Below are 17,758 nucleotides of genomic sequence, written 5' to 3'. Positions count from 1 at the left end.
AAATTGATAAAGAGAAATCAAGAAATAGAAAAGAAAAAATCACATTATCTAATTTAAAATTAGGATAAATAGTCACTTTTGCCCCTAAATGTATAATTCGTTGACAAATGCGTCCTTGAAAGATGAAAATACAAAATTTAGTCTCCAAAAATGTAAAAAGTGCAATCAATATATCTGGTCGTTAACTTCCGTTGGTCGTCATTAATAAAATAATCTACGTGACACAGAGCGACAAATTTGTCACTGAAATGATTGTCAACATGATCATCTCTAATTATCAACATAGGGGTATATTTGTCATATAATATTTTCCTAACCTCGTCTTCCCACTCCACTAACAAATGCGTCCCTGAAAGATGAAAATACAAAATTTAGTTATCGAAAGTGCGGCAAATATATCCGAACATTAACTTTCATCTGTCACCATTAATAAAATAGACAAGATTCGAAAAAGCGAAACATGAGATATATTTATCTTTTATAATAATTGGTACAGTGTTACAATGTTTATTTTGGTAAATTGGTACAATGTATATTTTCGATAATTTCTATTGTGACAAATAAATTATGATTGATAATCAATATTATCATTATTATTATGTTTGTTTTAAATTATGTTTGCCAATATATTTTTTTAAGTGATTATTGTAATGTTATGTTTGTAACAATAAAAATGGCAAAAATTTACCCTTAAGTGAAATGAAAATTTGGGTCTAACAAATTACTCCAATAGAAACATACTAATATTTAGGTTCAATAAAAAATTACTGACATTTTCATCCAATAATGGTAACTTATTGACATTTTGATCCAATGGAATGTATTAACATTTAGGTTCAAAATAAATTATTGACATTTTTCTCTAATAAAAAATATTGACATTTTTCGTCCAACAAAAAATAACTGGCATTTACGTCCAAAAATGGTATCTCAGTGACATTTTCATGCAATCTAGTTAACATGATCATATTAGCAATTATTTCAATAACAAATTCGTCCCTCTGTGCCATGTAGGATATTTTATTAATAGTGACAAACGAAAGTTAATGACCTCATATATGTATCGTACCTTTTACGCTTTCGGAGATTAAATTTTATATTTTTATCTTTTAGAAATATATTTATAAAAAATTACACATTTAAGAACAAAAAAAATTATTATTTATCCTTAAAACTAATATATTATAGGATTGGTGTCACTTTCATACTTTACGTTTGCTTCGCACTTTGAGACCATTGAAAAAAAAAAAGACACTCACCTACTCTAGGTCTATTTTAAGTATGTTTTATTATTGATTCGATGCTCAAAAATTGAATTAATTCACTTGCTTTATTTATTTTAAAGGTTTTTAAAATTTGGATTCATGATTGAACCGATAAAGGCAGTTTAAAGTTTACTAGTTTAACCATGTTTAATTGCGGAAATTAGTTATAATTAAATGAAATTATTTTAATTTTTTTTCTTCTGAAAATCCATGTTGGGTGCTCCACCTCAGCTTAGACTTTCTAATATTCACAGCACAACAGTCCTAGCCCACTGTGGCTGTCATGACTCATGTGGCCGCAAGTGGCGACAAGCTCAATTATTCCACAACAAACCACAATCTTATCCGATATAATATAATATAATATAATTATTTTATATGATATATTTTCGTACATGCTCAATTATGAATGATCCCATGGACCTGGGAAACCAAACCACAATTTTCATCTTTATTCGATACATATATAATATAATTAGACGAGAAAAAATATAGAATAATTTTATATTATCCCATTATAGAATAAATCTATTCCTTTTATAATAATTATTTTAAAAATTACATAACAATAAATTTTTATGTAAATGATACTAAAATAATTGTATACTATCATTATAATTATTAAATTATAGTTGAGGAGAATTACTGTCACATTTTTTAAAACACTCATCCTTTTGAATATATTTTATTATTAATTAAAATGTATAAAAAGTTATAAATCAATTAAGAGAGTCATTAAATTAAATATTATGTAAGATTTAAATTTTGTAATTTTTAATAAATTTTAAATCCCACAAAAGAGTATAAGGATAATATTGGACGCAAGTGATAACAGATAGGTTTAGGTCGTCTAATCATTTAGAATTTAAATCTTAATTAATCAAACTTATAAATTAAATCGTGTTAAAATGAAAATATTTATTTTATTTGTGGGTGAACGATATTAGACAAATTATATATTATAGAGGGGTCATTGCTAGCTGATTGCGCGACTCTTCTTCCACTGACGAACACAAGAAGCACATGTGTGAATCTCTTTCCCATATAGACCCCGTAGGCGATTGTCATGACATCTCTGCCACTGCTTCAACCTGGTTCGTTCGTTCTCGACCATTTCTTTGTAAATTTCACTTTTAATTTATTACCAGTCTTAACAGTCACTTGAAGAGTTCTTTTAATTTATTACCATTTCTTTCTAACCACTCAGAAATAATATGCAGATGCAGAAATGAGTTCCTGTTGTTGCATTATAAGAGGCTTCATTATCAAACTAGGATGAAAATTGGTAGACATCTTCACTCTAGTTGACACTTAGAGAGATCAAGATAGAAAAAATGATAAGTGATGTGATATGATAGAAAGAAAGAAATCCAAAGAAATTACAAGTGCAAATGAAGTGTTTAGAAGAAAGGACAAAACATAGATAAAGTTTCTTGAGTGTACTGTTGTTGGTGGTGTTGTTTTTTTAATCAGAATTGTAGTTTTACTTCAATAATCTGCATAATAAAGGTATACAAGGGATTACGAAGATAAAACTCCAATTCTGATTAGAGAGCAACACCAATAACACTTAAAGAATTATCTCACCTCTTGGTTTTAGTTTTGTTTTTGGGAAAATGGAGTATTCACAAATCACTGCCCTTCAAACTATCTCACCTTTTGTTTTTTTTTCCTTTAGCCAGATTAGGGGTTGTTATTGGGACATCAATGCACATTCTCTATTTTATCCCTACTCACCCTAACAATTAGTATGCCCTGCTGGTTCACTTCTGATATATTCCTTATCAATGTGATTTTAGATTTTCCTTCATTTTTAATTAGTACATGTTTGATAATCCCAGGAAGTTAAAAAATGTAGATTATAATTTGCTTTAAGCTTTTACTCAGTCAAGTTTTTTGTTTACTACATCAAAGGGTCAGAAAAAAAAATCTGCTGATTTGGTTTTGATGTCAAGGAGTGATGCTCAAGAGGTTAAGGCTAGATAATCCTGTGTGAGCAGGAAAACTGCACACAGCTGTTGGTTAATTGCTCAATCCTCAACAGTATTGGTCTGAACTATTGAATCTTAAGTTATCTCATTTAGATATTCAACTAATTGTTCCATGGATGAAACTTATGTCTATCTGTAACTTAGAAAGAATTGCTTATTTCCAAAGTATGACAACTTTAAGCCACTGGTGAGAGATTTAGGTTGTTACCATTACAGCAAAAAAGCACCTCAGATGTTCTGAGAGCAATTAGGCAATGTTTGATTTTCAGTTAGGTCCGATCGTAAACTGAGTTTTGCCTCAATTTTGCCTTGAAACTTAATTTGAAAAGGAAGTAAAAGGAGAGTCGTTTTTGCCAACTCAAATTGCAAAATGAAGTTCATTCAAACTTACGTTAGCAAACTTTAATCACTGAGTTCTTTTTGATGATATTGTAGAAATTATGGAGGCAGAACCATCAATTCCCTCAGATTCGCTCCGGAGTCAGATTTCCAAATTTTCTACCATGCTCACTAAAGCATACAAAAGAAAGTCAATCCATTATTGGATTCTTCTTGCTCTCAGCATCTTGGCAATGCTTGTGGCATTTCCTGCTTCCAGCATTCTGTCTCGTGTTTATTATGATAACGGTGGCCAGAGCAAGTGGATCATTTCATGGGTAGCTGTTGCTGGATGGCCCCTAACTGCCTTAATATTGTTTCCTGTATACTTCATCAGTAAAACCTTTCCCACCTCTCTGAACTTAAAACTGAGTCTGTCTTATATTGTTTTGGGTTTCCTAAGTGCTGCTGATAACCTCATGTATGCTTATGCCTATGCTTACCTCCCTGCATCCACCGCCTCACTCGTGGCTTCATCATCCCTTGTGTTTTCTGCACTCTTTGGATACTTTCTTGTGAAAAACAAAGTGAATGCTTCGATAGTGAATTCCGTTTTCATCATAACCATTGCATTGACCATCATTGCACTGGACTCGAGTTCAGACAGATATGCCAACATCAGTGACAGTGAGTACATCATGGGATTTGTGTGGGATGTTTTAGGATCTGCTCTTCACGGGCTTATATTCGCTCTCTCGGAGCTTGTCTTTGTGAAGTTGCTTGAAAGAAGATCCTTCATCGTTGTTCTGGAGCAGCAAGTCATGGTTTCTCTGTTTGCATTTCTGTTTACCACTGTAGGGATGATTATGAGTGGTGATTTCCAAGGGATGGCACATGAGGCTACCACTTTCAAAGGTGGTAGAAGTGCTTATTATCTTGTTATCATTTGGGGTGCAATCACTTTTCAGCTGGGGGTTCTGGGGGGCACTGCTGTAATTTTCTTGGGCTCTACTGTGCTAGCAGGTGTGCTTAATGCAGTAAGAACACCCATAACAAGCATTGCAGCTGTTATACTGCTAAAGGACCCTATGAGTGGTTTCAAGATCCTCTCCCTAGTGATCACCTTTTGGGGATTTGGCTCATATATTTATGGAAGTTCTAAAATATGGCCATAGACTCCAGTTCTTAAGATGCTCTCTTTAGAAATTCTAAGGAGGTGATTGTTGTAAGATGTATGATTAAATATCCGTACATAAATATTGGTAATGTTGTTGTTTGGTAAATCACAAATATGATTCTTTATATTTAATGCTTTAAAAATATACTTTTTGTCATAAATTGCACATTGTCTGTCTTGATAGTTTGATGCAAAACTTGTTAGATAACTTTATTTTATACTATGATTTTAAGATGGAATGTAACATGATGATGTCAAAATTTGGCATAAATTTTCAAATTCCTTCTTGAAAGTGTGGAAAATATAAATTTAGTCTCTGAATGTGCAAAAAGTATGACAAATTAATCTTGCAAACAATTTAATGATACATTGGTTTCTAAACTTTGCAACTTATTGTTAAATTGGTCTTGGACATTATAACTAAATGACAAAATGATCTCTCAAATTTAATGATAGGACTAAGTTGTCACATTTTTAACACATTCAATAATTAAATTTGTATTTTTCATTTTTCAGGACTAATTTGTTAGCACATCAAACTTTCATGAATAAATTTGATTATTTACCTAGATTCTATGTAAGTCAATTTCCATTGTTTTTGTGGTTTGTGGAGATCGGATGGGATCTCCATCAATTTTGTAGTTTCAGTTGTCTATTGCCTAGTGCGACAAGTGGTTTGTGGAGGCGATCTTCATTGTGACTACCTGAATTATGATCTAACATCTTAAAATTTATTTAGTTTAAGAATTAAAAAAACCTATGGATGAAAAATGTGGTAGCAATTAATGATTGGTTAATTTGGAGAATAACCTTGTCATGAAAGAGATAGTTGTTGCATCATACTTTTTAAAATAGTTTTTGATAATATACTCTCAAATAGTCAGTGAAAAACTTATGTGGCTATTCGGATTTAATCATTTCACTCTCATATAAAATATTTTTTCTTATAAGATATATCATCTCTCTACATTATTTAATTATTTATAATTTTAAAAATATAAGTTAATTTGTTTAATTGTTGATTAATTTTAATTATAGTAATCATTAAATAACTAACTTAAGAGTATACATTTAATTTAAAAATATAACCTTTTTGTTATTTATTATTTTTACAGATTGTTTGAATTAAAATATAATTAATAATTTAATTTATAACTTATTTAAAAATGTATAAGTAAATTAAAATTATAAAAAATAGTGAAACGGATTATATGTAAAAAAAAAATTAATCAGATAAAATCAAACATGGATAAGGGTCTTTTGCAAGGATGGGATAGGTCATCCCATTGTCATGCCTGGATTATTAAATATTACTTCCTTTGTTTATGATCTTTGGTTATTTTGGCATTTTTTTATTTTTGTTTCAATATATACTTTTATAATTTCAATATGTAACTATGTATGTTTTTTTTTCTCAATTATATTCTCGCTTACAGTAGAATAATTAGAATTATTAGTTAGTGGAGTATTAATAATTAACTTATTTTTTCAAATACTTACAGTGGAGCATTAATACTTTTCCTAAGTGGAATTTGCAACGAAAAGGAATGATATTTTATCAAAGGGATGTATAGAAATATTATTTATAGAAATTTATAAAATAATAAATAAGAATATTTTAATCTAAATTTTATATAAATTAAATATTTCAGTGTGTAAAAATCATAAATAACCAAAGAATATAAATTAGAAATGAAGTATGTGAGACACATCATTTAGTTAGATTTAACTAATTTTACCCTATCAAAAAAAATTTAGGGTAAATAGTCACTTGTCCCAAAATATGTAATTCGCTCACAAATGCAACCCTGAAGAATGAAAATATAAAATTTAATCTCTGAAAGTATAAAAAGTGCAATAAATATATCTGATCGCTAATTTCCCTCCATCACCGTTAATAAGATATCCTACATGACACAGAGGCATGAATTTGTTACTGAAATGATTGGTAACGTGACTATATTTACTAGATTGGATGAAAATGTCAATAAGATATTATTTTTGGACGTAAATGTCACTAATTTTTCGTTGGACGAAAAATGTCAATATTTTTTATGGGAGAAAAATGTCAGTAATTTATTTTGAACCTAAATGTCAGTATGTTTCATTAGACCAAAATGTCAATAAGTTATCATTATTGGACGACGAAAATGTTAGTAATTTTTTGTTGGACATAAATATTAATATGTTTCTATTGGACTAATTTGTTAGATTTGAAATTTCGTTTCATTTAAGGGTAAAATATAATATTAGGGTAAATTTTTGTCTTTTTTTATCATTACAAACATAATATTACAATAATCAATTAAAAAAATATATTGACAAACATAATTTAAAACAAACATAATTTAAAATAAACTTAATAATAACAATAATATTAATCATCAACCATAATTTGTTTGTCACAGTAGAAATTATCCAAAATAAACATTGTATCAATTTACCAAAATTTCAAATTATAATAATTAGTCACAATCTACTATAAATAAAAGATAAATATATCTCATATTTCACTTCTTCGAATCTTGATTATTTTATTAACGGCGACGGATGAAAGTTAATGTCCGAATATATTTATCGCGCTTTCAGGGACTAAATTATATATTTTCATCTTTCAGGTCATTTGTCAACAGAGTGGGAAGACAAGAAGTCAATAAAATATTATATAATAAATGCGTCCCTATGTTGACAATTAAAGATCATGTTGGTAATAATTTCAGTGAAAAATTTGTTCCTTAATGTCGTATAGACTATTTTATTAACGACGACGACGAACTTAAATTAACACGGTCAGATATATGAACGTCATCAATTGACATTTCTATATATATATATATATATATATATATATATATATATATATATATATATATATATATATATATAAGCATGCCACACCTTTAAGAAATACTATTCATCAAAATCAAGGTGTAGGTATTCACGTTTCTCAGTAAGAGATTACTGAGGTTGGAAATTTCATTAAGAGTAGTTATAATTTGTTAGAAATATACTCTAAAAAGAGCATTTCTAAAAAAATAAAAAACCTCTAAAAAGAACACTTACAGTCTTTCATTGCATTTTTTTTATCCTTTTGAATAATTACAATATTGTGTGATCACATAAAATAATATCATTTATAGACTTGCATCTCCTGCCAAAAATCTAATAATGCTCACATAATACTGGAAAAAATTTACATCATAACAATATTCAACGCTTACAAAGTCATCATTTATAGAGGATTAAAATCAGCTCTAAGGATTAATGTTAATATTTTTCATGTTTGTAGCATTATTACACTACCGAAGTTAATATTTTACTTCTTTAAAAGAAAGTTAATATTTTACTTTATTTACTGTATGTTTTTTAATAAAAACAAAAAGGTGAAAGTTCATATATATGCTGGCCAGCATATGTAGGCACCTCTTGTCTGCAACTTTTAAATTTCTTTAGTGATACAAAGGAGACTATTCTAGATTGAAATTTGCAACCATCATTCTTCGCGTGGTAAAATTATATCATTTGTGCGTGACACTATGATGAGGTGAGATGGCTTCTTTGAAGTATTGTGCACTACACTTTCAAATCTTTATTCAATATTTAATTATTTTTTTTAAAAAATAATCTGCGACTGCAATCTCCATAAAGGTTTTTGGAAACTCCTCAATCTGGACCGCAATTGGGGTTAGATAGACCACATTTGTCCACGTACAATTTTGCTAGTATCAAATATCACAACGTAATAGTAATCACATTTGTTTGCAATTTCCCTAGAATCAAAGATCACAACAAAATAGCAACCAGATTTTAAAACGTACCATGTCTAACCAAAGGGTTGGTATAGCGGTGTAAGATCCCACTATGTTCACATGTTATAAGAATAATCTATTTAGTGAGAGAATTCATGTTTGATTCTTATTATATGCAAAAATTTCTTATACCAAATGTAACCACGAATTGCGAGTGAAATTAGTCTTTAATTCAGTGAGTTGAGGGACACAAGTAATTTCTAACCCAGGAAAAAAACAAACCTAGTATGTCCCCCTCTAACCCTATTAGCAATCACAAAAGCAATTGGTTGAGTCCCGTCAATCTTTTACTTGCAGACATTTTTGTTACCTTACAATTTGTATGTTTTTTACACCCACCAGCTTAATGCTACTTGAATGATGAAGAATCACTGAATCAGTACTATTTTTGTTCTTATGAAAACATTCATATGGAAATAATGCAACAACAGTTCTTAATGTTGCTCATAGTGCAGCCTTTCCAATTACATCACAACTTCTATTGCCTCAAGAAAGCTTCAAAACTCAATCATTTCTCAAGGGACACCACAAAGGTCTTAAAGGAAACAAAGAATGTAGAGGCTGAAGACCACATTCTACCGACCTCATTAGGAGCACAAGCTTTACAGACTCAATTCCCGTGGCATGCTTTTGTTTGTCATAAATGAAATGATCAAAATTCAAAAGGAAAGGAAAGTGGATCAAAGAGAAAGAGCCTTACTAGTATAACATGTTAGTTCAAAAGATCAAATTCTGGTGAATATATATTCAACAAAAAAAAATCACCTACTAGAGATTGAGAGTAGAATGATAAGACATCATGATAAAACAGACTTTTAGTAATTCAACTGCTTTACATTTGCTTCATGGTTGCATGGGAGCCTCATCCAGTGGCAAGAAAAAAAGGTGATAAATATAAAAGAAACAACAACATTTCGTTATCATCATGCTAATTAGCAGAAGGTTTAATATCTTTAAGAAGTCCAACTATTTGCTGCATGCTCGGTCGCTTGGAAGGAAGGTCAGCAGTGCAAAGATAACCAATTTTAAGGGCCTCCTCCATCTGCACTTCTGCTCCAGTATCGCGAATTTTTGGATCGATAGCCCTTGAAGCTTTGTTCTTTCTCACTAGTCCTCTGACCCAACTAACCAAAGAGGCTTCTTTCTCATCAGGATAATCATCTCCAACCGGCTTCTTCCCGGTTAGTAGCTCAAAGAGAACAACCCCAAAACAGTACACATCGGATTTTGGAACTGAGGCATCGAATTCTGGTTGAGAAAACTCTGGTGGAGCATAACCAGGTGAACAAAGTGCAATCTCCTCATCCAAGCCACTCCCGAAAATCTTAGCCAGTCCAAAATCTGACAATCTTGGCTCCAAGTTATAATCCAAATAAACACTGCTGGCCTTAACATCTCTGTGAATGATCGGTGGGGAGCATCCATGATGCAGAAATGCCAATGCTCGGGCAGTCCCGAGTGCGATTTTATGGCGAAATCTCCAAGTTGTGAGCACTCTTTCCGATCCTGCATTCCGAATCCCGTTACTGTCATCTTCTTCTTCCCATGTATCTGTGCTCCAATCATCTGGCCTTTGTAGTACTCCAAGTGGCAAGTCATAAAGCAAATTTTGCAAGTTTCCATTCTCCATGTAGTCATATATGGCAATCCTCTGATCCCCAGCTACACAGTATCCAGTTAGAGGAACAAGATTGGGGTGCTTGATTCTACCAAGATACTCAAGCTCTCTTGCAGCTTCTTTATCTGTCAGAGTAGATCCAACTACCAGAACTTTAACTGCTACTTGAATACCACCAGGTAGAAAACCTCTATAAACAGGCCCAAATTTTCCTTCAGCCAAAAGGGTACCCCTATCAAAATTTGAAGTTGCAGCCAATAGATCTGCGAATGTAATATTTAACAGTGGCTTGTCGAAGATTACTACTGGGACAGATGTCGCTTGCTTAACGTCAGCCACCCAAGTGGTTGAATCAGTGTGGAATGAAAATGGACCTGACATGTTGTGTTCTTCTTTGTATGAAGTTTGCTTAACAGGCCATGGTTTTGTCTTCTTAAGGCAACCAAATGCTAGAAGCAAAAGCCCAGCAACCAAGCATATCATTGAGAGGGTCAACGCCAGAGCTAGCTTCATTCCCTTATCTTGAGTGGCTCTTTTTTTGAGAAGACTTGGGTTTGCAGCAATTGGGCAACTGTTCACTGATCCATGGAATGCTGTTAGGAGGATAGCTGGTTTGATTTCCAAAGCACAGAAGGTTAAGTTATTATAAGAGAAGTTGTATTTCTCCATTAAAGGAAGTTTTTCTATGACTGATGAAGGGACATCTCCACTCAAATTGTTGTTTGAAAGGTCAAGAACTTGGAGGTTTTTATTGCTTAGTAAAGGGATTTTCCCTATAAGATGATTCATAGAAACATCAAGTGCACTCAAATTACTAAGTTTTGAGATTTCAGCAGGAATGTAACCAATCAGACTAGTTTTGGACAAGTTCAGATATTCCAATCTCGAGAGCATTTCAATCTTGGGGAATTTCTGTCTGCTAAATCTATTGTGAGCAAGATTAAGGTGCTTTAGATTCTTGGATTCATTCAAATTTTGGAAAATCTCCCCAACCAGCTGATTCTCTGACAAATCCAAATAAACTAAATGAGACCAATTGTAGTTAGAGATGGAGTGTACCTGAGAAATGTGACCTTCAAATTGGTTTCTGCTAAGGTCCATGACCTCAAGCCTTCCATGAAACATACTCATCACAGAACCATTAAAGGAATTGCCTGATATGTTGAGACTCACAATGGACTTCAACCCAGAAACATCTAAATCACTGCCATTAATACTATTCCCAGCAAGGTTCAAGGAAATGAGATTAGGAAAAGCATCACCAAAACCATCTGGAACTGCCCCACTTAGTTGATTTGAAGAAAGGTCAATGGAAACTAGAGAGTGACACTTGAGAATCCCAGAAGGTATTCTTTGCTGGAACCTGTTGTGGTCAAGTTTGAGGACTTTCAGACTCATCAGTGAACTAATAGCTTCAGGAATTTGCCCAGAGAAATTGTTGCTGGACAAGTCAAACACTTGTAGCAAACCAAAGTTTCCAATGTTGTTAGTCAATGAACCAGAAATCTGATTGGAGGAGAGGTTAAGGCTCTTGAGCAAGCCAAAACTCCAGAAATCAGAAGGCAAGTCCGTGATTTTGTTGTGGCTAAGGTCCAAAGCTTGAAGCTTGCTGAGCTTTCCTATGGTAGTATCTGGAACAGGACCAGAAATTCCCATGCCAGAAAAGACTAACCCAACAACATGTTCTCTCTTGGCATCACATGAAACCCCATGCCATGAACAAACAGAAGCTGAAGAAAAGTTGTAGACCTGGGAGGATGCTAAATCCATCTTCTTCAAGAACTCTGACACAAAGAAATCATCAGTGTTTGGTTGCTGAGATGCCAAGTGCTTCAAGAAGAGTGTCAGAACTAGAACAGAACCAAACACTTCCAAACCCATCAGTGAGTGACTGAGTGATATCAAAAACTGAGAAAAATGTTGCAAAAAACTATACCACCTTGAAAAATGCTCTTCTCAGAACTTTAACACCACAACTTGAAGAGAAACCAATGCTTTTCTACCTTCCAAATTTATCTCGCACGATCTTTTGTATCCAAAGGAAAATACTGATAAAAAAAAGAGAAAACGATAATTTTTTTTACTGTAGAGTGGAGAAGAGAGTAGAAGGACAAAGCTACAGGGTTGCAACTACCAGTACTGTGATTTTCAAGAAAATGAAGTGAGTAGTGACTCTGATGTAACTCAAAGGTTATGGACTTTTAACAAAGAACATGTGAGAGACCCTTCTTTGTCTGGATTTGGAGATCCCTGAGACCGACGAAAGACAAAGATTTTTTTTTTTAAAAAAAAAAAGAAAAAAGAAAGAAAGAAACCATGCACTGCAAAAAGGAAACTATTAGTGTCTTTGTCTTGATCTCAAAGCTAAGGTGCATTATCTATATAACAGAACCCTTTAGTAGGGGCTCAGCTAGATCTCTATGAATCAAAAACAAAAGAAAAAAAAAAGTTATCCTTGTATAACACTCAAAATCTAATTCATGAGTTTAAGAAAAATAATTAATTTAATAGATAAAAATAAATTTATTTTAAATTTATAATTTTTTTAAAAATTATTATTGTCATTAATATTTCTCTCATCCAATAATTTATTAATTTTTTGTTTGTTTTAGTAAGGAATATTTTTAATATAAAAATAATTAATACAAAAATATTATATATTAAGTGTTATAAAAATAAATAAATATAATTTTAAATTTAAATCTTATAAATAAGAAGAAAAGAATATATTTTTTTTCACTGAGTGAATGAATTTGGCTGAGACTGTAATAATATGCAGGCCAGTATGAACCAGTAAGGGAAAAAAGTAAAGAGCAAGGTGGGGTCTGGTTGGGTTGAGCTTCATAAATGAGAGGGAATTGAATGGGAATGGCGTTGAGGATGTGGTTGGTGAATGTATGAAGGAATTGTTGGTGGGAATTCAATGATTCTTCATTGGGTGTATTTATCACCTTTTTTGGGTCCATTTAGCTGTTACTTTTTCTTTTATGGTTCAAAGTAAGATAATTAAAAAGTTATAAAGGAAGCCCTTCCTCTTGAAGAAAGGCCATAATAGCAATTTATTTTCCTATGAAAGCTCAAGGAAAAGAAAATTTAAGAAGTTAAAAATTAAAAATAAAATACAATAGATTGTCTCTATCAAATTTAACATTATTAATGTACAGCAATTACAATATTCAAAACTATTAAAATACCAGATATGAGTAATACAGCCGAATTATTTCTGATATTAGATGGGAGAACTTTTATTCAGAAAAAGAAAAAGATGGGAGAACTCTTAAAAGAAATTAAGACACATAAGTTGATTGTGTCGTATAATTTTTTTTATTCATTTTAGGTTTTATTTTATTTTCTTATATTTTTTTATTCAAATTAAACTAAATTGTTGTGTACATTGACTTTTTGGTTAAAAAATATTTGTAGTTTTTTTATTCAATTTTGCTTTTCTATTCCCGCAACCCTCTTTCAAACACCAGTACAAGTGCAAAAATCTGTACATTGTCACAACCCACGTCACCATGGACAAAAATATTTAAAATGAATTGTCATTAATATTTTTATCTTAAGGAAAAATATGGAAAAATATTTTTTTAATAAACCAAAAAATAGGTTCCATAATCAATTAGAAGTAGGAAAGATATTAGTATGCTATATAATATTCATTAAAAAATGGTATCTATAATTAATTGCCATCACGTAATTTTATAAATATTTACTTTATTTTAAGAAAATATTTTTTTATTTTTATTATTTTATAAAAAGAACACTCTTATTTATTTATTTTTATCAAAAAATAAGTTTCATGCACAAAAGTTTTAGATAACACATTATTATTCTATGAACTTTTATAGTTTAAGTTACATTAAACATAAAATTACAATTAATAATTAATGTGACAAACCATTACATGAGTTAAAAGAATTATTTTTATTTGAAACAACAATATGAATGAGTTAAACTCATGAAACAATTTTTTTTTTGACCTTTTTCATTATTATTTTTATTTAAAAAAAAACTATAAATAGTTCTATATATTGATTAGGCAACCTATTGTCTCAAATTTTATTCTAAAATAAGAAGAAACGGGAGATACAAGAAAAACAAATATTCACATTTTTATTGAATCTAAAGCCACTCCTTTTTTATTTTCCTTATTATTATTAGAAAAAACAAACAGGCTAAAAAAACTGAATATTAAAAGCTGTTTTTTTCTTCAAGGATCCTAATTTTCTAATCCTATGTAAAAACACGTTGGCATCTATCTCATAAAACAAAAACAAAAAGGCTAGAAAATGTAATGAAAGAAAAAAAAAGTAACTCATGAAGATGTCAAAGATGTGACTGATGACTTGGCTTTAGAATATACTCGTAAACCCTTCTCGTTAGCCATAATACAGGAGCACGAATGCCACTCACTCAGCAGTCGTTCGGTTGGGCAAATAAGTTGTTAATATATTTGAATTTTAATGATAATATTGTTATCATCTTTTCAATTTGTAGATACTCTGCTTATCTAGTAGCCACAAATTATCTATAGTGATGTTACGCTACTGTAACAATCCCGACAATCAAGGACCCGAGGCTCACGTCCAACTTTATAAATACTAGGTTGTACCTTCCCTTTCCATTCATTCCTAACTCACTCACTCACTCACTTACTTACTTGAGCGTTAGAGTCCCTTTTGCAGGTACTCTCTCTCTCTCTCTCTCTCTCACATTCAGAGGATGCCTGCAACTTCGACGTGGGAGATCTTGGAGTTCACCTTGATACAGGTCAGCCTTGACATCAGTAAACTCTAGATTTGGGTAAGTACATTTGGTGCTCATCTTGGGACCGCGACAAAACTCTCCCCATGGCCACCTGTACAATGGTTAGTATGCGATCCGGTCTCAAGCGAGAGCCACCTCCAAAAAGTTCCAATCTCCTCCTAACTACCATGACAAACAATGACACTCTCTGCCAACTCCAACCCATATTGCAGAGATGGAGTGTAACGACCCGCCTCGTCGCTACGATATCACTTACTATAAAATGTGACATTTCAATTTTTAAGTGAAAGCTCCATTAATTTGATTGTGAAAACGATGGTAAATTTTTCGCGATGTACATTCATCAAACAAACTCACAAACACATGAACAAATACATACTTATATATATATATATATATATATATATATATATATATATATATATATATATATATATATATATATATGATGGAAGCTTGCTTGTGGGGCTTCTATGGAGGCTGGATCTTTGAGCTTCAATGGGGGTCCTTTAATGGTGATTTTCCACCATGGAGATGCAGCGGAAGACAAAGGAAAGGAGGTGAGAGGAGGCGCCATCCATTAAGGAATAAGCCATGGAGAAGGAGCTTCACCACCAAGATGAGCCTTGGATAAGAAGCTTGGAAGGATGCTTCAATGGAGGAAAAGAAAGAGGGAGGAAAGAGGAGGGGGGAGCACGAAATTGAAGGAAGAATAGAGGGAGAGAAGTGGAACTTTGAGTATGTCTCACAAGACTCTCATTCATCAAAGTTACAACAAGTGTTACACATGCTTCTATTTATAGACTAGGTAGCTTCCTTGAGAAGCTTTCTTGAGAAAACTTCCTTGAGAAGCTTCTTTGAGAAAATTCCTTGAGAAGCTAGAGCTTAGCTACACACACCCCTCTCATAACTAAGCTCACTCCTTGAGAAGCTTCCTTAAGAAGATTCCTAAGAAGCTAGAGCTTAGCTACACATACCTCTATAATAGCTAAGCTCACCTCCTTGAGATGAGAAGCTAGAGCTTAGCTACACACCCCCTATAATAGCTAAGCTCACCCCCATGACAAAAAACATGAAAATAACAAAAAAAAAGTCCTTATTACAAAGACAACTCAAAATGCCCCGAAATACAAGGTTAAAACCCTATACTACTAGAATGGCCAAAATACAAGGCCTAGACGAAGGAATAACCTATTCTAATATTTACAAAGATAAGCGGGCTCATACTTAGCCCATGGGCTCGAAATCTACCCTAAGGCTCATGAGAACCCTAGGGCTTTCCTTGGATCTCTAGCCCAATCTACTTGGAGTCTTCTAGCCAATGCCCTTGCGGGGTAGGATTGCATCATTCCCTCCACCTTGGAAAGGATTTGACCTCAAATCCCGAGTTTCATCATACTCTGGCTCCTTCCCTCAACACCTGTAAAAAGAACAAAAACACATGTATTAGTGGTGTTTGGTATGTTGAAGTAAGGTAAGGTCTGAAAACCCATTTCCTGGGCATCTTCCCATGAAGGAACATGGTTTCTCACCAACTCAGTGAGTGGTGCTACAAGTATAGAAAAATATGGGACAAACCTTTTGTAAAAGTTTGTTAAGTCATGGAAGCCCCAAATTTTTCTTATACTTGGTGGAGTGAGCCACTCAGGAATGACCTTTATTCTCTTAGGGTTCATGGGAACCCGTTGATCACTATTTGAAAAATTAAGAAAAGTAACGCAATAAAACATACCTTTTTCTGTATTTTCATATTGATTATTCCTACCAAAAAGTATGACAAACCTAAGGTGTCCCATATGAGTACCTAAGTTTGTATTGAAACTAAAAATAAGAACAAACCTACCTAATGGGTCCCTATGTACACACACCATGAAGATGTTAGGTGTACGAGTGATTTTACAAAAGAGGGTTGCACCACTCAAAACATTCATCATACCACCTATTTGAGGGACTTGGTGCCTAATAATACCTATTTTGGGCACCAAAAAAGCACAAGGATTTAAGCTCTTGCGAACCAAACCCTCATCCAACAACTTCTTTACTTGAGGAATAAACTCAAGCCCAAGAGGTGTGGCAATGATAGCAAGTGTCTTTTTACAAAAGAGAAAATGTGGAGGTTGTCTAAGAGGGAAAGTTTCTTTAATGTTTGTCTTTATTTTAAAATGATTTTCCTTCTTAGCTAACCTCTTGGAGGAGACACTTACCTCCTTACACTTCTCTTTAACCACTAATGGTTGTCCATCTTCTTGGGGGTAGATTTCTTCACTAGATTCTTCCCCTTTTGCTTCTTCACTTTCACTAGAGGAAGATGAAGTAGTAGCCTCATCTTGGCAACTATAAATGTCTTGGCCCCTCATAATCATGGTTTTTGTGGTGGGGCATTGAGAAGTAATGTGTCCTCTTCCAAGACATTTAAAGCACTTTATAGAGCTAGTTTTCTCTTGCATACTAGCCTTAGGGGCTTGCTTTTCTATTGCCTTCCCCTTATCATCTTTGGGCATAGAAGGTGTCACCCCTAAGATGCCTTGACCTTGGTCTTTCTTTGGATAAGAGTGTGAGCCATAAGATTTTGAAGTAGACTTCTTTTTAAGTTGTTGCTTTACCCTTATTTCCCAATCTAAGTTAGCCTCTACATTGTCCTTCCCATGGAAGTATGAGAGGCTAATGTTAGCCTCTTGAGGCTTTCTTTCCTTTTCTCTTCTATGGGAGTGAGGTCTAAGATGTGACCTATGCCTTCCTTCGTAATAGTCACGAAGTTCTTCACTTAGGCTCTTGCAAGAGTTATGACTACTATAGGAGGCATATTTTTC

General features: G+C 32.7%; 2 protein-coding genes across 3 annotated transcripts; one reads left to right on the top strand and one right to left on the bottom strand.

Moving 5' to 3' along the window:
• The first annotated feature begins 2,213 nt into the window (after window positions 1–2,213).
• On the top strand, window positions 2,214–4,912 carry LOC114404236 (probable purine permease 5). 2 transcript variants are annotated; one of them, XM_028367300.1, is made up of 3 exons: window positions 2,233–2,359; window positions 2,486–2,550; window positions 3,692–4,912. In XM_028367300.1, the coding sequence occupies exons 2-3, from the start codon at window positions 2,541–2,543 to the stop codon at window positions 4,747–4,749; spliced, it is 1,068 nt and encodes a 355-aa protein (XP_028223101.1). In that variant the 5' UTR covers window positions 2,233–2,359; window positions 2,486–2,540; the 3' UTR covers window positions 4,750–4,912. The 2 variants fall into 2 exon arrangements, with proteins under 2 accessions (XP_028223100.1, XP_028223101.1); XM_028367299.1 differs by lacking the exon at window positions 2,486–2,550 and having other exon boundaries at window positions 2,214–2,359.
• A 4,360-nt stretch (window positions 4,913–9,272) lies between these two features.
• LOC114404235 (probable LRR receptor-like serine/threonine-protein kinase At2g24230) lies at window positions 9,273–12,529 on the bottom strand. The gene has a single exon (XM_028367298.1). It carries the CDS (start codon window positions 12,057–12,059, stop codon window positions 9,489–9,491), a length of 2,571 nt encoding a protein of 856 aa, XP_028223099.1. The 5' UTR covers window positions 12,060–12,529; the 3' UTR covers window positions 9,273–9,488.
• Between the last annotated feature and the right edge of the window lie 5,229 nt (window positions 12,530–17,758).

Source organism: Glycine soja, unplaced genomic scaffold, assembly GCF_004193775.1.
Source record: "Glycine soja cultivar W05 unplaced genomic scaffold, ASM419377v2 tig00010403_1_pilon_111924_259591, whole genome shotgun sequence".
Classification (NCBI taxonomy): domain Eukaryota; kingdom Viridiplantae; phylum Streptophyta; class Magnoliopsida; order Fabales; family Fabaceae; genus Glycine; species Glycine soja.
Note: the sequence above shows the minus strand (reverse complement) of the source record. Positions and strands in the feature narration are given on the sequence as shown.